At 48.6% G+C, this 24,552-nt stretch overlaps 1 protein-coding gene across 2 annotated transcripts in view; it reads right to left on the bottom strand.

Annotated features, from left to right (window-relative positions):
• Positions 1-21,946: 21,946 nt before the first annotated feature.
• The window catches only part of MALT1 (MALT1 paracaspase), a 50,649-nt gene continuing 48,043 nt past the window's right edge, over positions 21,947-24,552 (bottom strand). For both annotated transcript variants that reach the window (XM_048503808.1, XM_048503809.1), the window contains exons 16-17: positions 23,983-24,108; positions 21,947-23,256 (exon numbers count right to left, since the gene is read on the bottom strand). In XM_048503808.1, the coding sequence (XP_048359765.1) occupies positions 22,786-23,256; positions 23,983-24,108 (597 nt within the window). In that variant the 3' untranslated portion in view covers positions 21,947-22,785. The remainder of the gene's footprint in view (positions 23,257-23,982; positions 24,109-24,552) is intronic.

Genomic DNA, 24,552 nt, shown 5'->3' with positions numbered 1-24,552 from the left:
GGGGGGGGGTGGGGGGGGGGGGGGGTGGGGGGGGGGGGGGGTGGGGGGGGGGGGGGGTGGGGGGGGGGGGGGGTGGGGGGGGGGGGGGGTGGGGGGGGGGGGGGGTGGGGGGGGGGGGGGGTGGGGGGGGGGGGGGGTGGGGGGGGGGGGGGGTGGGGGGGGGGGGGGGTGGGGGGGGGGGGGGGTGGGGGGGGGGGGGGGTGGGGGGGGGGGGGGGTGGGGGGGGGGGGGGGTGGGGGGGGGGGGGGGTGGGGGGGGGGGGGGGTGGGGGGGGGGGGGGGTGGGGGGGGGGGGGGGTGGGGGGGGGGGGGGGTGGGGGGGGGGGGGGGTGGGGGGGGGGGGGGGTGGGGGGGGGGGGGGGTGGGGGGGGGGGGGGGTGGGGGGGGGGGGGGGTGGGGGGGGGGGGGGGTGGGGGGGGGGGGGGGTGGGGGGGGGGGGGGGTGGGGGGGGGGGGGGGTGGGGGGGGGGGGGGGTGGGGGGGGGGGGGGGTGGGGGGGGGGGGGGGTGGGGGGGGGGGGGGGTGGGGGGGGGGGGGGGTGGGGGGGGGGGGGGGTGGGGGGGGGGGGGGGTGGGGGGGGGGGGGGGTGGGGGGGGGGGGGGGTGGGGGGGGGGGGGGGTGGGGGGGGGGGGGGGTGGGGGGGGGGGGGGGTGGGGGGGGGGGGGGGTGGGGGGGGGGGGGGGTGGGGGGGGGGGGGGGTGGGGGGGGGGGGGGGTGGGGGGGGGGGGGGGTGGGGGGGGGGGGGGGTGGGGGGGGGGGGGGGTGGGGGGGGGGGGGGGTGGGGGGGGGGGGGGGTGGGGGGGGGGGGGGGTGGGGGGGGGGGGGGGTGGGGGGGGGGGGGGGTGGGGGGGGGGGGGGGTGGGGGGGGGGGGGGGTGGGGGGGGGGGGGGGTGGGGGGGGGGGGGGGTGGGGGGGGGGGGGGGTGGGGGGGGGGGGGGGTGGGGGGGGGGGGGGGTGGGGGGGGGGGGGGGTGGGGGGGGGGGGGGGTGGGGGGGGGGGGGGGTGGGGGGGGGGGGGGGTGGGGGGGGGGGGGGGTGGGGGGGGGGGGGGGTGGGGGGGGGGGGGGGTGGGGGGGGGGGGGGGTGGGGGGGGGGGGGGGTGGGGGGGGGGGGGGGTGGGGGGGGGGGGGGGTGGGGGGGGGGGGGGGTGGGGGGGGGGGGGGGTGGGGGGGGGGGGGGGTGGGGGGGGGGGGGGGTGGGGGGGGGGGGGGGTGGGGGGGGGGGGGGGTGGGGGGGGGGGGGGGTGGGGGGGGGGGGGGGTGGGGGGGGGGGGGGGTGGGGGGGGGGGGGGGTGGGGGGGGGGGGGGGTGGGGGGGGGGGGGGGTGGGGGGGGGGGGGGGTGGGGGGGGGGGGGGGTGGGGGGGGGGGGGGGTGGGGGGGGGGGGGGGTGGGGGGGGGGGGGGGTGGGGGGGGGGGGGGGTGGGGGGGGGGGGGGGTGGGGGGGGGGGGGGGTGGGGGGGGGGGGGGGTGGGGGGGGGGGGGGGTGGGGGGGGGGGGGGGTGGGGGGGGGGGGGGGTGGGGGGGGGGGGGGGTGGGGGGGGGGGGGGGTGGGGGGGGGGGGGGGTGGGGGGGGGGGGGGGTGGGGGGGGGGGGGGGTGGGGGGGGGGGGGGGTGGGGGGGGGGGGGGGTGGGGGGGGGGGGGGGTGGGGGGGGGGGGGGGTGGGGGGGGGGGGGGGTGGGGGGGGGGGGGGGTGGGGGGGGGGGGGGGTGGGGGGGGGGGGGGGTGGGGGGGGGGGGGGGTGGGGGGGGGGGGGGGTGGGGGGGGGGGGGGGTGGGGGGGGGGGGGGGTGGGGGGGGGGAGGGGTGGGGGGGTGGAGGGGTGGGGTGGGTGGGGGGCGTGGGGGGGGGTGGGCGGGGGAGGGGGGGGCAGGGGGCGGGGGGGGGAGGGGGGGGGGGGGGGGGGGGGGGGGGGGGGGGGGGGGGGAGGGGGGGGGGGGGCGGCCGGCGGGGGGGGGGGGGGGTTGCTCAAAGCAGACCTGTCCCTAGTGTAAGACCTGGGCTATAAGCCTGACTAGTCCTTATTTAACTGAATTTTGCTCAGAGCAGACCCGTCCCTAGTGTAAGACCTGGGCTATAAGCCTGACTAGTCCTTATGTAACTGGATTTTGCTCAGAGCAGACCCGTCCCTAGTGTAAGACCTGGGCTATAAGCCTGACTAGTCCTTATTTAACTGGATTTTGCTCAGAGCAGACCTGTCCCTAGTGTACGACCTGGGCTACAAGCCCAACTTATTTAACTGGATTTTGCTCAGAGCAGACCTGTCCCTAGTGAAATACCTGGGCTTCCAGCCCGACTAGTCCTTATTTAACTGGATTTTGCTCAGAGCAGACCTGTCGCTAGTGTAAGACCTGGGCTACAAGCCTGACTAGACCTTATGTAGCTGGATTTTGCTCAGAGCAGACCTGATTTTGCTCAGAGCTGTCCGGTACCCGGAGAGGCGTGGTAGAGATAGAGGACGTTATACGGTGTGCCACTGCGGCTGTCACCCGCAATGGCTTGGCACAGATAGAGGGCGTTACACCGTGTGCCTCTGCGGCCGGCACCCGCAAAAACGTGGCACAGAGAGATGGGCCTTATACGGTGTGCCTCTGTGGCCGGCACCCGCAAAAACGTGGCACAGAGAGATGGGCCTTATACGGTGTGCCTCTGTGGCCGGCACCCGCAAAACCGTGGCACAGAGAGATGGGCCTTATACGGTGTGCCTCTGCGGCCGGCACCCACAGTGGCTTGGCACAGATAGAGGGTGTTACACCGTGTGCCTCTGTGGCCGGCACCTGCAGTGGCTTGGCACAGATAGAGGGCGTTACACCGTGTGCCTCTGCGGCCGGCACCCACAGAAGCGTGGCACAGAGAGATGGGCGTTACACCATGTGCCTCTGCGGCTGGCACCCGCAGAGGCGTGGCACAGATAGAGGGCGTTACACCGTGTGCTTCTTTGGCTGGCACCCGCAACAACGTGGCACAGAGAGATGGGAGTTATATGGTGTGCCTCTGTGGCCGGCACCCGCAGAGGCGTGGCACAGATAGAGGGCATTGCACCGTGTGCCTCTTTGGCCGGCACCAGCAAAAACTTGGCACAGAGAGATGGGCATTACACCATGTGCCTCTGCGGCCAGCACCCGCAGTGGCTTGGCACAGATAGAGGGCGTTACACCGTGTGCCTCTGCGGCCGGCACCCACAGAGGCGTGGTACAGAGAGATGGGCGTTCCACGGTGTGCCTCTGCGGCCGGCACCCGCAGAGGCGTGGCACAGATAGAGGGCGTTACACGGTGTGCCTCTGCGGCCGGCACCCGCAGAGGCGTGGCACAGAGAGATGGGCGTTACACGGTGTGCCTCTGCGGCCGGCACCCGCAGAGGCGTGGCACAGATAGAGGGCGTTACACCGTGTGCCTCTTTGGCTGGCACCCGCAACAACGTGGCACAGAGAGATGGGAGTTATACGGTGTGCCTCTGTGGCCGGCACCCGCAGAGGCGTGGCACAGATAGAGGACATTGCACCGTGTGCCTCTTTGGCCGGCACCAGCAAAAACTTGGCACAGAGAGATGGGCATTACACCATGTGCCTCTGCGGCCAGCACCCGCAGTGGCTTGGCACAGATAGAGGGCGTTACACCGTGTGCCTCTGCGGCCGGCACCCGCAGAGGCGTGGTACAGAGAGATGGGCGTTACACGGTGTGCCTCTGCGGCCGGCACCCGCAGAGGCGTGGCACAGATAGAGGGCGTTACACGGTGTGCCTCTGCGGCCGGCACCCGCAGAGGCGTGGTACAGAGAGATGGGCGTTACACGGTGTGCCTCTGCGGCTGGCACCTGCAGAGGCGTGGCACAGATAGAGGGTGTTACACAGTGTGCCTCTGCGGCCGGCACCCGAGGAGGCGTGGCACAGAAAGAGGGCGTTACACTGTGTGCCTCTGCGGCCGGCATCCACACAGGCGTTTCACAGAGAGAATGGTTCCAGGTATGTACCCTGTGGGCAGGACAAAAGGGATTAGTGTCTTCTTTCTTTTGTCCATTGCTTATTGGTGGGTGATTTTTGGTTTAAGTGTGCTGATCCGCTACAGTACAGTCTATTTTGTTTGTTAACCTGTTGGCTTGGTTTTATTTATCTTTAGACTAATTTAATTTTACCCTGTGGAATCCTATTACCTTGTTAAAACATACTCATGGCTCCAGCAAGCACAGCCCCACGGAAAAGACACAGGAGGATTAATTTTTAACTCAGAGCGACATCATGGGGATGGCATATCTTTATGGGAATTCAGGCCTTCTCAAGGCCTTTTTAATTTCTAGTTTTGTCTTCTAAAATCTGACTTGCTCTTCAATTTTGGCACCAGTCAGAACAAATAGCAGTAGCTTTTGCAGTTTAAGCAGAAGATTTGTGGAATAATTTGAGGCAACTGAGTTTGTTAGCTTGTACTCACACTGCGGGGGAAACTGTATACTGACCACACAGTCCCATGACGTGCTTCTGAGGATGTGAGCCGTGGATTCTTTGGGCAAAAGGTTAGGAGCTAAAACTACCAGACGACAGCCACAGAGCCCAGAAAACCCACAACAGCCGTGTATGTGTACAATAAGGGTCTCACTTTTGAGATGCTTAGATTGTGTCTCCCATAAACAAATCTACTGGAAGAAGATAAGGCAAATAAATATTCACTGGGTTGAACTACTCTTGCAGAGTTCCAGGCATTCTAACCTGGCATCTCATAAGGCAAGTGCTGCATCACGCCAAAGGCCCATCTCAGTCCAAAATCCTTTTCCCCGCAATAGCCCAACAAAATGTCCACTAGGAAGGCTGGAGTGTAATACTTTCCCCCATAATTCATTTCATAACTTAAGAGTTGGTTGTAGGAATTTACTGCCATTCATTTTAAGGGGGTGACCTTCTGTTCTAGTATTATGAGGCAGAAGTATTTATGTTCCCTTTGTACTGTTGTTTTTAACCTTTATCATCCCCTTATCAATTATCTTCTCCTGTCTTGAGATTTTGAGGTAGGGAACATTTCAATCTTGCAGCTCTTCTGTTCACCATACCTGCATTCCCTAAAGCAGAATATTCCGGGAAATGTGTGCTAAAAGGGTCATCAGTCGTAGATACAGTGTTGGGGCCGCACCTGTGCATTAAGTACAATTTATTGTGCCTTATCAGTAGCACGAATGAGGGTGGGGGGATGTTCAGCAGCTGAGTATCAATAAACCTCTTTGTGACCTCAGCTATTTCAATGTGTTGAAATTCATGGGAGATATTCTCCTTCTGCTTAGAAGCTGACTTTTGTTTTCCTTTTTGACAGGTCATTTTCGAAGAACTCTTCACCCAGTTCCACATCTTGGCCTCATGGCCCATCCATGTCAAGCAAAGACTTCAATGGCCAGAAAATGCAGAAAGAAAAGGAATCGCTTTGCTTTGTTTTTCCTCTGGATAAAGAAGATGGCTGAAACAAAGGAACGGTGTCCTATACCGCTTGGATTTTGTGTTTTCCTGTCCTCTGCAAGCAAGCCCCTCCCCCCAATATCTCCCCTTATTCCACAAGGGGCAAAACCCAGTCTGTAGATACTATACCATTCTTCAGACTTCGAATTTTGCTCAGAGCAGACCGCTCCCTAGTCTTATATCTGGGCTACAGGCCCATCTCTTCCCTATATAACTTTGAATTTTGCTCAGACCAGACCTGACCCTAGTGCAATACCTGGGCTTCAGGCCCAAATATTCCTTATTTAACTTTGAATTTTGCTCAGAGCAGACTTGACCCTAGCATTATACCTGGGATACAGGCCCGGCTATTCCTTATTTAACTTTGAATTTTGCTCAGAGCAGACTTGACCCTAGCATTATACCTGGAATACAGGCCCGGCTATTCCTTATTTAACTTTGAATTTTGCTCAGAGCAGACTTGACCCTAGTGTTATGCCTGGGCTATAGGCCTGACTATTCCTTATTGAATAATTGTGATCTTATGTTTTGTGAAGTGATAGCTAATGAAATAGTGTTGTATTTATAGGTCCTGTACTAATTGTAATCTTTTTTGTTGTTGTTTCTATATTAAATGTATTTTATGTAGATTTTATCTGTAAGTTTCCGTATGCCAATAAAGGCTTTGAAGTTTGAAGTAGGAATAATTGCTGGTTGGTAAATATGCCAGGTAATGGTGCAGTGTGGCACAGTAGGACATAATGGTGAAAATTTTGAAGAATGCGGGTGGGTACACTATTGGGCGTACACTATTTTTGTTAACCTTCATTTAATGTGCCTAAAAGAGCAGAGTGATGAAACGCATAAAAACATTTTTTGCACTATTAGATGGAGCTGAAGGTTTGGCAATAGTGTGTGTGTGTGTGAGAGAGAGCATCACAAGGGGCCGCTTCATTGTGTGTGTAGTCAGTCCATAAACTAATTCACTGTTATATATTCAACTTCTGGGGCTGCCATTTAGAACTAGATAGGCTGCAAGCCCCTAAGTGGAGGATGCATATTGCGTGCACACGAATATTAAAATAACAGGTTGTGGTGCAAAGGTAACCCCTCATTCCTCCCCATTCAGCTCAGCCGCGGCAGCCCTTTTCCTCCTGCCGGTGGAACCATGTTGTGCAAGCAGGTAAAATAGTGGCGCCCGGTGCAAGCCCCGCACAACCAGCTCCCACTTTCCCCTTTCCACTGCCTAATTCTGAGGAGGGGACGGAGAGCGACCTCCCCCCCCCCATGAGGAAGAAGATTTTGGATTTATATCCCCCTTTCTCTCCTGTAAGGCAACTCTAGGTGACTTAGAAGCTCCTTTCCCTTCCTCGCCCCACAAGAGGCACGCTGTTTACACTGTGCAACTGCCGATCTGGAGATCGGGAGTAATCCAGAGGTGGGATCCAGCAGGTTCTCACCAGTTCCCGAGAGTGGGTTACTAATTATTTGTGTGTGCCGAGAGGGGGTTACTAATTGGGTCCGCTTTTCCGTCTCCACGCCCTCGCCTCCCCCTCTCTTCTTCTTTCTCGTAGCCCTGAGCTTGCCAGCTAGTAAGAAGAGGGACCCTTTAACTACTGCTGGGTCCAGGGGACTCTTTACTTGCTTGGTAGGCTATTTATTTTGGCACCCTGTCTGGTCATTTTATGATAAATTGTGATTTACCATGATGCTTGGCCACTTAAAAGCTCTGTATTCCTGTATGTGAGAATGTTTTGCTAATCTGTGTCTCTAATCCTGGATTAATTAATGTGAAATATTTGCAGAATATACAGTATAGATTGCGAATTCTAGTTCACAATGGATGATGCTCTGGTTTATTTTTTACTTTAAACAGAAGAAGAAGAAGAGTTTGGATTTATATCCCCCCTTTCCTGTAGGAGACTCAAAGAAGAAGAAGAAGAGTTTGGATTTATATCCCCCCTTTCTCTCCTGCAGGAGACTCAAAGGGGCTCACAATCTCCGTGCCCTTCCCCCCTCACAACAAACACCCTGTGAGGTAGGTGGGGCTGAAAGAGCTCCGAGAAGCTGTGACTAGCCCAAGGTCACCCAGCTGGCGTGTGTGGGAGTGCACAGGCTAATCTGAATTCCCCAGGTAAGCCTCCACAGCTCAGGCGGCAGAGTGGAGAATCAAACCCGGTTCCTCCAGATTAGATACATGAGCTCTTAACCTCCTTCGCCACTGCTGCTCCAAAGGGCTTACAATCTCCTTGTCCTTCCCCCATCACAACAAACACCCTGTGAGGTAGATGGGGCTGAAAGCTGTGACTAGCCCAAGGTCACCCAGGAATAAAAAGGAAGTGTTAATGACTGATTTTAGGTATTTATGAGGCTAAAAGATTACAAAGCATTTTGTATAAGTGAAAGGTTAAAGGTACTAACTACTAATGCTTACTCAATTTTTAAAAGAGGCATTACCTGTGTATCCTGGCAGTAGCCTTGATATCTAGCTCTTGAAAATGCCTGTGCAGTAGGAATGGTCCATCGGATCCATGTTTTAATGAATTTGTGTCTTAATCTAAAGTGCAAATTATTTTGAGTATTGAATGTATCAGTCCTTCAGAATATAGTTAACAAACAGTGATAATTGTGAATCTTCACTAAACTGTAGTGACCACTCATGATTTCACAGTTGGCATAAAGTCCTGTTGTTTCCTATGTGGCTGGTTAGCGAAGGTAGAAAACGGGATAATTCTCCCTGTTGGGCTGTTTAAAAACATGTTTTAGAAATATGGTAAACTCCCTTGTTTAAGGAAAGTATCCTTCTTTTGATTTCTAGAAACAAAATTAAGTATTTGAAAGTATTAAGTATTTGACAGGCAGTCAATTAGAGGAGAAGTAGTTGTTTCTGTTGGCAGTAGACGATAGGACTTGCTATAATGAGTTTAAATTATGGACAGAAAGGTACCAGCTGGAAATTAGGAACTTTTTTTTACAGTAAGAGTTTTTTACAGTAACCGAGAAATTATTAATGCCCCACCCCCGGAATGCCCGGCCACACCCCCATCGTGCCCCGCCCAGCCCCATTGGCGCTATGCCACTGTTTGAACCCCACCACCATGGGAACCTGTTACTAAAATTTTTGGATCCCACCACTGGAGTATTCCCAGGAGTCCTCCAGCCACCACCTGGTGGTTGGCACCCCTAAGAACACCTCCTTTGCGTATGCATTTGTGCAACAGAACTTTTGAGGAGAAGTTCTCTTTCAGGGTGACCAGTATAGAAACAGTCGCTGGGCCCAGTTCTCAAGCACACAACTCCAACTCTGCAGGTATCAAGCGTTTACATGATTAATGCCTGCTCTAATCAGGTTTGTATGGCTTGGAAACGGGGGGGGGGGTTAAATGTACTCCCCCGCTCGCTTTGTTATGCAAGATGTATGGTTTTGCCGCTCTTAATACGTTTCAAAGATATGCCGATCATCGCTGAATTATTAATTGCATACATGCCTGATTAGATAGCAGCCTGCACTGATTAATAAGCTTATTGCTAGCCGTTTGCAGAGGGGGCTGTCAGCAGCTATTTAAGCACTGTATGCTCACCTGCATGGAAATGTCCAAATGTTGCCTACAAGTTGCTGTACAGATTATTTATTTAATGAGCTGTCATCTCTTCACTGTTGGGCCCACAGGAGGGCTGGGTTGTTGGCAATTCTGCTAGCTCAACCTGACAGGAGAATCAAGAGTCCTCAGGCCAAACCAACTCCTTCTCCCTTTTTCTGTTTAGCCCTTGTTCCTTGGCAGCACATTTATTCAAATGTGTTGTCTGGCTAAAAGACCAGGAAAGGGGGAGAAAGTAGATAAAAGTGGGGTGGTGAGTTAGAAGCAGCTGACCCACTGAGAACCAGCGTGGCATAATGGTTACGAGTAGGTGGACTCTAATCTGGAGAACTAGGTTTATAAGAACATAAGAACAAGCCAGCTGGATCAGACCAGAGTCCATCTAGTCCAGCACTCTGCTACTCGCAGTGGCCCACCAGGTGCCTTTGGGAACTCACATGCAGGATATGAAAGCAATGCCCTTCTGCTGCTGCTGCTTCTGAGCACCTGGTCTGCTAAGGCATTTGCAGTCTCAGATCAAGGAGGATCAAGATTGGTAGCCATAGATTGACTTCTCCTCCATATATCTGTCCAGGCCCTTTTTAAAGCTATCCAGATTAGTGGTCCTCACCACCTCCTGTGGCAGCATATTTCAAACACCAATCACATGTTACGTGTAAAAATATTACCTTTTTTCCTTTGATTCTCCATTCCTCCACATAAATGGCACACTCTTATCTGGTGAACTGGATTTGTCTCCCCACTCTTCCACACAAAGCCTGGGGGGTGACCTTGGGCTAGTCACAGTTTGTTCAGAACCTACCTCACAAGGTGTCTGATGTGGGTAGGAAGAGGAAGGGGTGGAGTTTGTAAGCCGCCTTGAGGCTCCTTACAGAAAAGAATGGCGGAGTATAAATCTAAACTCATCTTCTTGGTTTCTGCTTCTTGATCTCCTAAAGGAATTTACAGCCACCCCCTGGAAGCAGGCTGATGGCATTCTATCAATTTAACTATTTAAGAACTGGTGTGGTGCAAAATATCAGACTTGGATCTAGGAAACTCACATTCGAATCCCCCACCCCCATGGGAACACACTTGACACTGTGCCCATAGAGTGATCAAATAGGCTGTCAGGCCTCCCTCTATGACTGGCCTCTCTGTGACCCATAAGTGAGAAGGGGTACCTCTAAGAATTGCCGGAAACTGATTTAGGCTGGATTGTAATTCCAGGAGATGACTCAATGTAGCCCAATCATGCTTTTCAGGAAAAGGTTTTAACTGGGAGAAAGTGCCATGTGCCACAGAGGAAACCTGAACTCCTGAGTAGGCCAGGATCCAGCAGCAGCTCCAAACTATCAACCTGCTTCTCTGGGGGGAGAGAGGCCCCCTCCAAGGGAGGCCGACTTCTCAGTCCTTGAATAGCTTTGTCACTGATTTTCGTTCTTGTGTGGATGGATGTTCAGTTTATTGACCCTCATCTGTTGCATTAACTTCTCCAGATACCTGTTCAGAACTTCCATTGACCCACCCAATTCAGTGGATAAGGAGAGTCAGAACCGGCTGTCACCTGCATGTTGGTGGCACTGCATTTTAGATCTCTGGACGATCTCTCCCAGTGATTTTGTACAGACGTTAAACAGCACAGGAGAGAAGATATCTCTGTGAGACTCCATAGTATAAATGCCATGGGATCAGCAGAAGTTCCCCAGCTCCACCTTCAGCTGAGTAGAAGTGGAGCCACCAATGCATGGTGTTCCCACTCCCAGCTCAGCCAGCTTCTCCAGAAGGTTAGTGGTATCAAAAGACATCAGCTGGAATGCCCTGCCATTTTCTTGAGCAACAACGTGTTGCGTTCTCTAGATTTCTCAATAAAGGAGGTTCAGTGTAAATGAAATCTGGTTTATTGACAGTAAATAAGAAATGTTGCACTTAGGACAAGATCGTTGTCCAATCTGAAAATGGGCGTGAACCCCTGACAATAACTACCTCCCAATTCCAATTAGCCAGTAATAGTTTCTTCTCAGGCGTGGTACAGCTGTTAACCCCAACAAGTCTCAGGCCCCTTCTGCACATGCAGAATAATGCACTTTCAATCTACTTTCACAACTGTTTGCGAGTGGATTTTGCTATTCTGCACAGCTGCAAAGTGCATTGAAAGTGGATTGAAAGTGCATTATTCTGCATGTGCGGAAAGGGCCTAAAAAGATAAATGCTCTGAAGTTCTTATGTGAAGGCTGTTTCTCAATAAGCACACATAAGCCAAAAAGCAGCACAGATAGGAAAGCAAAAGTAAGAGAAATGTCAGATGTCAGCTTTAATCATACAAAATGGAAGGAGAGGGATGAAGAATTTTTATACATAAGTTTTCAACTCCTGAATTAAGTTAAAGAGTTAAAGTTATTGCTGAGATACATTTGTATTTGCCTTGGTTTTTTTAGAAATGGAATTTGGGTTAAAGTGTTTACAGAGATGTTAAAGCTTTCTGGGTTTTGATATTAACAGAAAGTTACTATAATATGGATCACTTTTGCAGTGGGTGATGGACGGGGAGTCAAAATTGTTATGTGGAGTATTTACCTGTGTTGTTTAATTAGCATAGAGTCACTGGATCACTTATGTGCAATTTTTATTAGTTTTGTGGCAGTTTTGTTGTAGTTATGAAATTAATAAAAACTATTAGAACAAGAAATTTCTCTCCAAATGCCTTAGAAAGCCCATAGCAAGTAAATACTACAGAATTCCATTTCTATCCTCTCTGGGTTATGAGAGCAATAAGATTGAAGTTTTAAAAAAACAGTGTGATTTATTATAACTGAAAGTGTTTTCAGAATAGCATAGAACAGCGCCCTCTAGCAGAGAGAGAATTAATTGCATGCAAGATCCATGTGATATAATTAGAAAAGATGCTTCACAGCCTGAAGGGTTTTAGAATCTTCATGAGAGCCAGCATGGTGTAGTAGTTAAGAGCAGGTGGGTTCTAATCTGGAGAACCGGGTTTGATTCCCCACTCCTCCACCTGAGTGGCGGGGGCTTATCTGATGAACCAGATGTGTTTCCGCACTCCTACATTCCTGCTGGGTGACCTTGGGCTAGTCAACAGTTCTTTGGAACTCTCTCAGTCCCACCTACCTCACCAGGTGTCTGTTGTGGGGAGAGGAAGGGAAAGGAACATGTGTTTTTAAGACTCACATCCGATTATGAGACCAAATATTGGGGTGGGGGAGCACTTCAGAGCACATAATTTTGATCAAGGGGGTAGGCCATTTGGAATGATGTGAAATGTAAAAATTGTGTGGAGCAAGAACATTGCGTCCATCCCATCACCCCATATGTCCCAACTCGGCCTCTACGCTCTGCAGAGGCCAACTTACTGGTGGCCCCCGGCCCCTCTATGATGCGGCTGGCCTCCACGCGGGTCAGGACCTTTACGGCACTGGCCCCGGCCTGGTGGAACACCCTTCCTCCAGCCAGCCAGGGGCCCTGGGTGAGGATTCCACTTGAGGCCTGTAAGACTGTGTTGTGCCACCGTGCCTTTGGAGTTTCCAGCTGCTGACATGGGTGCCCCCTGCTGCTTGCCCTGCCCCTAAGGCAGTTACATCAGGGTCCCCCCTCATATTATTGAGGGGTCCTGCCATCAGCCCCCCGATGGGGGTAGGTTTTAAATTGGGGTCGGACGCCTTTTATTATGTATTATGGTTTTTTGCTGTTTTATGAGTTTTAAGCTATTTTATGGGATGGAGCCTATGTGTTTATATTTGTATGACCGCTCCTGTTGATGTTGTAGTGAATGTTGTTCACCGCCCGGAGCCCTTCGGGGATCGGGCGGTATACAAATTAAATTAATAATAATAATAATAATAATAAAAACATCCCCAATGTGTTTTGTGTAAAAAAAAGAAAAGAAAAAGAAAAATCAAATGCAATTACTAAAACTTCCTCAGTTCCCACATTCCTTAAAACAGCTTACAGTTTAAACCAAAGCAATGAGCCAGATGTGCTTCCAGAGGCATAATGGAAGAAAAATATTTTCACCCATTTTGTACAATAAGGTCAAAGAAGATTGGAGGCAGACCTCATGGAGGGAGGGCATTCTACAATACTGAGGCTACCACTGAAAAAGCCACAGATGTTCCATACACCAACTAATCCCAGTTAAAACAAGCCAGAATAGGTTTCTTTACCCATTATAACAAAACATTCAGGTATACTTTTAGGTTCCAGGCCAGAACATATATTTTATCCAGGCTTTTAATTGAGGGGCTTTAAAAATACACAGTGTGCATCAGATATGGGCATAAACCAATGCCAGAATTTAAAATACCATTTTTGTCTAGTCCCCTCAAATGCTTTGCAAGTGAAGATCTAGCACCTCAGGGAATGAGGTTCTGGGCCAGCCATCTTTATGCTGTGGTGGCTTTCCACTGAGAGGCACTTTTAAACATAGGTTATTATAGTTTCAAAATCAAATGTGAAATTTTTTTAAATCTGGTTTTTGCCATAGATTTTCAGAGTTTTGAAAAATAGACATCAGTTAGAGCAGAAAGTTAGGGATGCCTGCCCTCTAGTGAAACACTCAGGAAATACAACTATCAATGACTGAATTGGTATCCTATGTACAAAAATGGTGTTTCATTTCTAGGCGTAAAGAAACATATCCTTACACATTCTTTAACACTCACACTGAAGTGTGGATCTGGTACAAATTCATCCATTCATCTCTGACATCTTATAAAATGAATTATATAACTCTCCTTAGGACTATTCTATTGGACTTCACCCAAATATACAAGATGGAGGATCTAGAAACTTAAAGTTCTGCAGGAACACGGACAAAAATGCTGTTTAAATCTGATTTCAGTGGGAAATATCAAAATGCTTTTCCTCACCAGTTACTCCTCACAGTTAATGAGAAAAGATGCTTCACAGCCTGAAGGATTTTAGAAGCATATTCTGAATTATTGCTGCTGAACAGACTCCATATAAAGATATAGTAATGGATATGAATGTCTCACTTATATATGGTATTTGGGAATATTTAATAGGTTACTAAAGAAAAAACAGGAGGAAGTTTTCCTCTGTGGTCCCGCATATTATTGACTGGATTATGACAGTATGGAAAATTGCTATCTTGTCCTTAAACCGACACATTAAAACAGAATTATGAAGCAAGAAGACATAAAGATTGCTAAATTCATGAAATTACGAGCTTTGTTTATAATGTTATTACATGGTAAAGTTAATTATAGTTGTTCCCTTTTTGTGTGTTTCTCTCAGCTTTATAATGTGTTTTCATTCTGTATTTTTGTGTGACCCCTATGTCCTGTTAACAATAATAAAATTCAAAAGTCATGGTTTCAAACAATGGGTGTGGAAGATCCATGTGGATCTTCATAGAATCACCTGTATCAACAGGTCTCTTCTGCAGGAACATTTCTTCCTACTGCGAGACACATGATGCCATGTGAGCTGGCCTCTTAGGATAGGAAAAGTACTCGAGCTTAGGCTTCTGTCTCGTGCTTTTGACTGCAATCTGAATGTGAACTGAATCTACTTGAATAAATGTAAGGTTTTTTTTTACAATAGACTTCTGGGGAGATTTATTAACTGCATTCAATATCACGCTTCTATGACTGGGCAAACTCTGCTATATTAACCAAATATCCCAATAGCGACATGTGCTCTCTTGGAGACGAGGCAGCGATATTGGCAGCTTCTTGCTCTCATCTTGATCTCCTTGTCCCTAGGGGAATTCTGGGTGCTGATCCTGCCCTAGAATTGAAGGTAAGCCATGCATGGCATGCAGAAAGTATGTATTTTCACATAGGCCTTGCTCCATTAGTTAGCAAAAGTTTGTCTGAATCAGTTATGCCTCATTGAAGATGTTTATGACTTTTCGTGCAACTTTGAGCAGGCATTTTTTTATTCCTAATTGTTCTCTGCACAATTAGCGCCCTTGAGAAGTTACATCAGCAAGTATAAACTAACCCCGGTAGCGTCACATGAACAGTTGTTGTTTGCCCGCATAAATGCCAGGAAATGGAACCTCGACGTTGCAATTAGCTACTAGCATTTGACCTTCACAATTTCACTTAAAAATATCACTTGCTTGTTCAGAAGAATATCGTGAAATGGTTCAGCTGCAAATATGCGTGCCCCCCCACAAGCCATATTAGAGCTCTGTGTACCTTGTGATGTGTGACCTTCTCAGATATGGATTTGAGTGAGGATATGTTTCTTGCCTATGCTTTTGGTAACCGATTTACAACTTTAGTTCATTAGATTTAGTTTAGCTAGATGATTAAAGATGCATAAATCATACTGGCATATGTTAGAGCTATTATGAATCACATATGCCAGTGTGATTCATGTGTCTTTAATATTCCTTTTATCTTATTTTCCCTCAGTTAAGATTACTTTAACATACAGTTTTTAGCTAGAATACTGAGTATTTATCAGCGGAGAGTTCACATTGGACCTGGAATGAATGAACTTCTGATCTTCCTTTTAAGCCAGGCACCTGAGGCCTGTAAGTGGTGAAAGCCAGAGGAAGGATTCTCTCACATACGCGCACGCACGCACACACACACACACAAAGAGACATCTTAAGTTTTCATGAGGCTGTTACTTTGGTAATATCACATTCACAAGCAGGTCTCAGATCAACATATCTTTCTGTTCATCACCATATGACCATAGCAAACTGCCCATACTGAGTCAGATCATTGGATTATCATGGGAGATACTGTCTACAACATGGCCCCCTTTTTGAGCTTGTGGGCACCTTTAAAATTTTGAAAGCAGGTGGTAAGCATCATCCCAAAATGGCAGCCAAAGGAGGTGGAACCAAAGCAAAAATGGCTGCCATGCTTTGCAGAAAAATTGTGAAAGGAGAATAAATAGGAGCAAACCACGAAGCGGGAGTGGAACCACAAACCTGGGTCGTTTCCGCATGGTCAAAATATCCTAAGTTGAAAAAGAAAAATATCCCTGTGCAGCCAAGAATTCCACACAGTTCCCGGTTCTAAAGCGGGTTTGCCCCGCGATATTCCCCTCATCCCAGGGTATTCAAAAACCATCAAGTTGGAGGTTCTTTCTCTCTGCCTGACGTTCATTCAAGCTGCCACTCAAACAACAGCCAGTCAGAATGTGGGACACCAGGCATGCTCAGCTGCCACTCAAAAACAGCAGCCAATCAGAACACAGGACACCGGGGTTGCTCAGATATGCTTCTGAAGTAAATACAGAAGTCCTGGGCTTGTGCGAAATAAGCTGGAGTATTTCCTCCCAGTCTTCAATGGATTCTTTTAAAAAATAGGTAGCCATGCGAACAGACACCCTAGGATAAAATAGATCCAGGTTAAAAAAAAACAGTGGCTCACAGGTATAACTTTTCCATGCGGAAACGACCCTGGAGGCTTACTAGTTGTTCTGATCCTCCTATGGCAGCTTCTGCGATCACATCCATGGGAAAAAAACCCCCCTTTCATTAGAATGAGAAAAAGCCAATAACAAGCCTTGCTTTACAAAGGCCCACTTTCTGAAAAGTTAGGTGGTCATCCAGGAAATATTGGTGGGAGCCATGATACTTATGAGAACGCTTTTGGAGAACCAATGAACATTAACATTTTGAGATATGCTGATGATACCACATTACTGGCAGAAAATAGCGAAGACTTTGAAACAACTACGGCTGAAAGGCAAAGTAGAAAGTGCCGAAGCAGAACTACAGTTGAACATCAAGAAGACTACTAGGAAACTACTCAGCTTTTAGGAGCAGCAGTGGCGTAGGAGGTTAAGAGCTCATGTATCTAATCTGGAGGAACCAGGTTTGACTCTCCGCTCTGCCACCTGAGCTGTGAAGGCTTATCTGGGGAATTCAGATTAGCCTGTACACTCCCACACATGCCAGCTGGGTGACCTTGGGCTAGTCACTGTTCTTTGGAGCTCTCTCAGTCCCACCTACCTCACAGGGTGTTTGTTGTGAGAGGGGAAGGGCAAGGAGATTGTAAGCCCCTTTGAGTCTTCTACAGGAGAGAAAGGGGGGATATAAATCCAAACTCTTCCTCTTCTTCTAGGTTGACGATGAAGAAACTGAAATTGCTGAAGGCTTTCTATTCCTTGGCTCCCTCATCAACCGATAGTGAGATTGCATCCAAGAAGAAGACTACGACTGGGAAGGTCAGCCATGAAGGAGATAAAAAAATTCTTATATGCAAGGGTGTATCACTGGCAATCATGAAAAGTTAATTCATGCCATAATATTCCCTATTAATATGTACGAGTGGACACTGAAGAAAGCTGACAAGAAGAAAGTAGATCTGGATCATAGACGAAGGGCCTCATAGGCCTTCCTGTTCCCTTCACAGCATAAGGCACAGCTAGCCATGGAGAAAGGAGACTAAAAGCACCTCCCCATCATGGGTAGCATGCTCTCTTCCTGGCAGCTGCATGGAATAAGAGTGCAGTGGCTGTGAAGAAGGGAAAGGAGTTGTTGGAGAAGAGGAGTTTGGATTCATACCCCATTTTTCTCTCCTGTAAGGAGACTCCAGGTGGCTTACAAGCTCCTTTCCCTTCCTCTCCCCACAACAGGCACCTTGTGAGGTAGGTGGGGTTGAGAGAGTTCAGAGAGAACTGTGACTAGCCCAAGGTCACCCTGCAGGAAACGCATCTGGTTCACCAGATAAGCCTCTGCCACTCAGGTGGAGGAGTGGGGAATCAAACCTGGTTCTCCGGATTAGAATCCGCCCGCTCTTAACCACTCCACCATGCTGGCTCCTTTGGGGCCCTTTACTTCCATCTGTGGCAAAAGACCTGCAGCTCAGGGAGGCCGGCAGCAGCAGCTTCCCTGACCTCCAGCAACAGCTGTTTCAAGGTATTAACCCTCTGCTGAGGATAAGTCAACAGACTTGCCCATTTTCTTGGAACATGGGGCAGGTGCCACATTGGGGGACAGTTCTCAGAAGGGCCACAGGTGGTGTATTAAAGAACTACAGGTAGTTCCAGAGCCACTGTCTTATATGAACATGTAGGATATATGGACAATTAAATTGCTGTAATTTATTTGATTCCTTCTATCAACTGCAAAGATTGGGGTAGCTTCAAACTGACGTGTTTCTGTTGTGGCTTAGAACAGCTAGCTGTGCATGGGAAGTATCTAAGATCAGAGAATCTGTACTGGTCGAAGAAGAAAGGAGAGAAAGCAAAACATTTTTAACGAGTTTGCTACTTTTTATTAAATGTTGAAAATAAAGGGTGAATTGTGTTTTGTGCAAATTTTAATTCAAAGAGAAACAGTCCTTGTGATCCTTCAGCTTTACAGTGCAATTTCCCTTTAATAATATATTTCTTTAAAAATCGAAAGCTTTCACTTTAAAAAATCTAGCATTAAAAGACAACAGAGCAATTGATACAAGCACCCTTCAAATGACACTGACAAAATGCCCAGCATAGTTACAACTGAAAACTGCTTCAGAAAATCCCCAACAGAGTTGTTCAGTTGCAGAAAAAGAATGTTCAAAAAAAAAAAAGTTGGACAAAGTAAAGGAACAGAAAACACCAATGCCCTATATTTTGTGGTCCTTCAGCCTTAGAACATCTGTGGTATTGGAGAGTTTTGGACTAGGGTCCCAGGAGACGTGGGTTCAAACCCCATTGGGTAGCTCACTGGGTAGCCTTGGGCCCATTACAAACTCTCAATCTGGCCTACCTCACAGGGTGGTTGTAAGCAAATGGAGGAGAGGAAAATGATATTCTAATTGCTCTGAGTCCCAGCGGGGGAGAAAAGTGGGATATAAATGCAAATAAATGCTTATATGCCCCAATGCACACAGATTTCTATTGAAAGAATGATGAACCAGATTTCATTACCTGTGCTGAGCCTTGGGTGTGTGTGTATGACTAGATATGGTAGTTTGTGAAGAATGAGCAATAGTCGGAGCAGGAGCTGATGCCGTGCAAATATGAGAAAACAGTCCCGAAATATATGGATGGGAGAACACATTCTGTCAGGGTAACCAAAGACCCACATTCTTGACACCAGCAGCTGTGACCATAAACCACAACTTGTCTAGCTGACGGCTATTCCAGTAGGCCTCAAACTTTTGTGGAAACAAGCAGAAAAACAATTACCTCTACAAATCCCTATAAAACAATTGGAAATTATGCACAAGCCCTTTTCGGGAGGGGTCTCCAAATTAAGATACATAGCCAAAGCCAAAGAAGATGGAACATTTGTACATCATCCTAACGAAGTTTGAATCACACAGTGACCCAGAGGTGGGATCCAGCAGGTTCTCACAGGTTCCCGAGAGTAGGTTACTAATTATGTGTGTGCCGAGAGGGGGTTACTAATTGGTGATTTTGCCACATGATTTTTGCCTTAGTTACACCCCTCCTCTCAGCAGTAGTGCGCAGGACTTGAAGCAGTCTAGCAGGAGGTGCACCGGTGTGCGTGGCAGCCTGCGCCTGTGTGCATTCGTTTCCCGCCCAAGGACCAGCATAGCGACTGCGCCCTTGCCACAGCCCCGCCCAGGAATGCCACGCCCCCGGAATGCCTGGCTATGCCCCCCGTCGTGCCCCGCCCAGCCCTATTGGCGCTACGCCACAGTTTGAATCCATGGGAACCTGTCACTAAAATTTTTGGATCACACCACTGCAGTGACCCCTTCCGCACATGCAGGATAACACACTTTCATTTTAATGCACTTTGCAACTGGTTTTTACTGTGCGAAACAGCAAAATCCACTTGCAAACAATTGTGAAAGTGGATTAAAGGTGCATTAGTCTGCATATGTGGAAGGGGCCAGCGTCTTAATATGCAGTGGACACAGTGTGTAACAGACTTCTCTCTGTGATACGCCTCTGACGATGCCCGCCACAGATGCAGGCGAAACGTTAGGAACAAGATCCAGCAGACCACGGCCACACAGCCCGGAAAGCCCACCACAACAAATAATTCATTTGTTCCAGACTAGAAAAATTCCCTATGGCTGAGGCATTATAAGATTTTGGGCACGATTGACAAATCGTATTATACTCTTTAAGAAGACATGACTTTGTGTGGAAGACCTGGGTGCCAATTTAAACAACTCTTCAACAATTCATCTCAGTCATAAAAGAGTTTTATAATTGCAATTTGTAATCTGGTAGCCAAACACCATATTACTTTTGACTACTGAGGAAGGCCAGTTGGCTGAAACGCGTGTTTTAAAGGGTCAAAAAGTGTCCCGTTGGACCCTTCCATGTATTGTAATTTTGATTTTGTGTGTGTAAGGTAGGCTATTATGGGCCATTTACAAGTGTGGATGATTTTAATTTGTAAAAAATACAACTGTGTTTTTGATATTTAGTAGTTTTATATTTAGTTTTATATTTAATGGCCCCTTAAACAACCTCATGACCTTTTCTAAGTACTTAATTCTAGTTTTGTAGGGTTTGTTACGTTTGTTTCCCATTTTTGTTTGTGCTTGATTTTAGATACCCAGGAATCCAATAGCAGCAGCTACACTGATGGATGATTTGCTCCCAATTTTAATTTATAGCCTGTCTTCATCATTGAGACTCAAAGCAGACTACATAAGGGAAGTCAACGCAATCAATCAGGTGGGACATCTAATAATCAATGCGATCAGAACCTCGTTGTCTTTTCATTCGACTGTCCTTTTCTATTGCCTGGGGGCGAATACTTTTTTGTGCCATTTGGCATTCCCTCAGTGATTCTTCCATCAAATGTTTTAATTGTTGTTCTTGTATCTTTGTACATAGTTTAGCTCTATTTTATTGCCTTATTCATGTTTTCCATAATGAATTTATTATGCATGTTTTTATCTGTTATGCATCTTGGTGGCCTTTGTCAGGGCAGAATGTTGGGGTACAAATTTTGCAAATAAAATAATAATAAAGAAATGCTGTCTGGGATAAACCACAGAAAAGACTGCAGAAAAGGAGGTTGACGACATAAATGAATGTTCCTCCATACTAAATACTAATAAAAGCCTGCACATAGAAAACTAGCAAGAGTTCTTTCTCCCTGACATGCTGGTTTTCTATGAACAAGGACTCTTGGGTTTGTTTGTTTTTCATATGGAAGTACGTTCAAGCTTCCACCTGCAGCCTGAAGTGTTACAGCCCACACAAATGCACAACCTCAGAATAATTGTGTCTCAATCTCCAGGCAGATTCATTTGAAGGTTTACTTTCGAAAATGGTCTGGGAAAAGAGAGAAGGGGAATTGACATATGTTGCAACATGTGTGGCTTACAAGATTTTGGGGAATATCTATCTGTTGCTTTAGTCTTGATGGGCTTAATCTTGCAATGAGCTGAACAGTGTTCAGATGTCTGAGATCTAATCGTAGGAGGGAGTCAAAAAAGGTTTCCCAGGTGCCAAAGGTCCGTAGAGAAAAAACACATTACCATGGCAATGCACGCTCCACACTAATTGCTGCCTCTTAAGGTGGGCTGTGAATCACGCAGGTAGAAAAGCACTAGAAAAGCCACTGTACTGCTCTTAGAGCAAAACACAGCGTCATGAAGGGAATGCAGCAACACTCTGCAGAAGCCTTTTAACAAGGCTTACGTGACAGTCCTTTTATGTTTGGCCATTTGCAAAACACATTTTCTTGGTAATTTCAAAGGGACAAATATGATTTCTAGAATCACATTTCTTGTTTTACCTCCCCTCGCAAGAAGGACTAGCAAGAATGTGCCCTTTAATCAGAATGAAGCTGAGAATCATGCAGTCCTGAAGAACTGAGATCTAGCACTCTCACTGAAAGTTTGGGAAGTGCCCCTTTCCTTGGAAACAGGAATGCTGCATCTGAATTTAAAGATACCACCATGCCTTGCAGTTGCAAGAGACTCTAGCTCCGTGGTGGTGAACCTTTGGCACTCCAGATGTTATGGACTACAATTCCCATCAGCCCCTGCCAGCATGGCCAATTGGCCATGCTGGCAGGGGCTAATGGGAATTGTAGTCCGTAACATCTGGAGTGCCAAAGGTTTGCCACCACTGCTCTAGGTTATAAATACAGAAGAATGGAATGCAGATCTCAAATAAACTAACAAAAGCAGCCGGTGAAGGTTAGGTGAACAGCATCTGGAAAAGCGGATTTGCTCTTGGCAGCTATGAACCAAGTCCAGGTGTCCTGACAAGACAAATATCTTCGTTCTCTTCTTTAATAACTACCCCATATGGTACTTGTGAAAATGTGGGTTCTGCAGCTTTTGAATGACAACGTTTTTGAAGCTTTCCGTAAGTGCTGCCGGTTTGAACAGAACTCAGATTTGGAAGCCAGAAGCAACATTCCAACAAATATGAGAATATCCCTGGTGGGCCAAGAGGCGAACCAGCGGAGCCCAGCACCCTGTTTCCGACAGACTCCATCCAGATGTTTAAGTAGGTCAGCAAGCCCAAACTCAATTAAGGTTGTGTTCATCAGCTGTATTCGAAAGTATTGTGTCACTCCCTAAACACACCCTAAAAGGCAGGAGAGCGCGTATCTTCTTCCAATGACATAACTGGGTTTGTTGCAATCCTCCATCTTCACCAGGCTCCTACGTATCACCATCTTTCCAGGTGACCTGTAATTTCTTCAACGCTTCCCCAGCAAAGAAATGTTGCAATGAATGACGCAACAAATCATCCTTTCTTGTTGCCTGATATATACATTTAAGGGTTCGCTGTCACTGATAAAACACTAATGTTGTTCTTTCAAACCAAGGAGGTAACGCAAAAGTAGTGCTGCCGCTCGCGCTCTCAGGAGCATTGTCAGCAAAAACACAGCTCAGTGGAAAGACTGCAGCTACTGCGGATGAGACAACCTTAAACTTCCTGACAAATGGGACCCCAGTTCTTCACCCATGTCATCCGTCGTCTCCACAGGTATGTTGCTCGGGTTTGAGCAGGAAGGATACATCCAGGTGGACTGCCAATCAATTAACCTGTCAGGAGTCACATCACAGTGGCACTGCAGTGGCTGCGCTGGATTTCCTGAGTGAATGGGGCCCGGTTGGCAAAAGCCCATGTGGGGGTGTGGCGGAAGGTGTCGACTGGAAGGGGGGTAGTGTTTGGCTGCCCCCACAACAGGGGTCTGGGCGAGGCAAGCCCCGTTGGGTGCCCAGCAGCTCTTGACACAACTGTTCTGCTGGAACCCTTGATGAATACGCAGTTTCGCAATGAGCGGTTTGCCGATGTTCACCGACTTCTTTTCGTCCACAATGTCGTCTATTCCAGCGTATTCATAATGCAGACACACCGTGAAAGTTAAGTCTTCCTGTGATATTAAGGGGTGGGAGAGAAAGGGATGGGAATGAATGAATGAATGAATGAATGAATGGCAACACTTCCTGCCAAAACAAGCAAAAACAGCCAAAAGGCGGTATTAACTGCCATCAAAACGGTTTTATTTTTGCAAATTCACACCTAACCTTAACTCTTTTTCACTTGCATGAGGGAAGTCAATAATAAGGAGCAGCAGGGGTGTAGTGATTAAGAGCAGGTGCACTCAAATCTGCAGGAACCGGGTTTGATTCCCCGCTCTGCCACTTGAGCTGTGGAGGCTTATCTGGGGAATTCAGATTAGTCTGTGCACTCCAACACACGCCAGCTGGGTGACCTTGGGCTAGTCACAGCTCTTCTGAGCTCTCTCAGCCCCACCCACCTCACAGGGTGTTTGTTGTGAGGGGGGAAGGGAACAGAGTTTGTAAGCCCCTTTAAGTCTCCTTACAGGAGAGAAAGGGGGGATATAAATCCAACTCTTCTTCTTACAAGGGACCCACCCACCTTCTGAAAAATTTGGTGGGCATCAAAGGAAGTATTGGCAGGGGCCATGGTGCCCAAGGGTTCTACAAAGGGGAACCCTACATTATACTGGCTTCATTTAGAAGGGAGCTGGTCACTGTGTGTTATCAGTGCTTGCCAAAAGTTTCGTCTTATTCCCGTGGCTGATATAAGAAACAACATACAGTGAGTTTGCAAGATAAAAAAAAACCCAAGTGACCTTCAGCTTCTGTAGTGAACTTATTCTTGTATAAAGGCAGTGTTTGGGCAAGTCCTTTGAAAGCAAATAGCTGCCAGTTTCCTCAGGTGTCCCCTTGTTTGATTCTTTAGGATCCACATCTAAGTCCTGTCAAAATGAAGCAAGCAAAACATTCCACTGAGGGTTCAACAGAGATAAAAGCTATAAATGTTTTCACAACATAACCTGTCACGGTCCAAACACAGATTCATTAAAATGCAAAGAAGGGTAACATTTTAAAAATATCAAACATAATGAAAATAAATGTGTTCCAGGTTATCATGGTGCTGTTTCACACATGCGTAATAGGACCCTCTGTACATTTGGCTGGGTAGCAACGGAATGTGTTTATTAACTTTTATTCCATTAAAGTTCTATTTGGGGTAGTATGGTGATAGTGGTGGAAAGCTGTCCAGTCACAGCTGACTTAACGGCAACCCAGTAGGGTTTTCAAGGCAAGAGACATTCAGAGGTAGTTTGCCATTGACTGCCTCTGCGTCGTGTCCCTGGACTTCCATGATGGACTCCCATCCAAGTACTCACCAGGGCCGA

This window comes from Sphaerodactylus townsendi, linkage group LG07 (genome assembly GCF_021028975.2).
Source record: "Sphaerodactylus townsendi isolate TG3544 linkage group LG07, MPM_Stown_v2.3, whole genome shotgun sequence".
Taxonomy (NCBI): Eukaryota; Metazoa; Chordata; class Lepidosauria; order Squamata; family Sphaerodactylidae; genus Sphaerodactylus; species Sphaerodactylus townsendi.
Note: the sequence above shows the minus strand (reverse complement) of the source record. Positions and strands in the feature narration are given on the sequence as shown.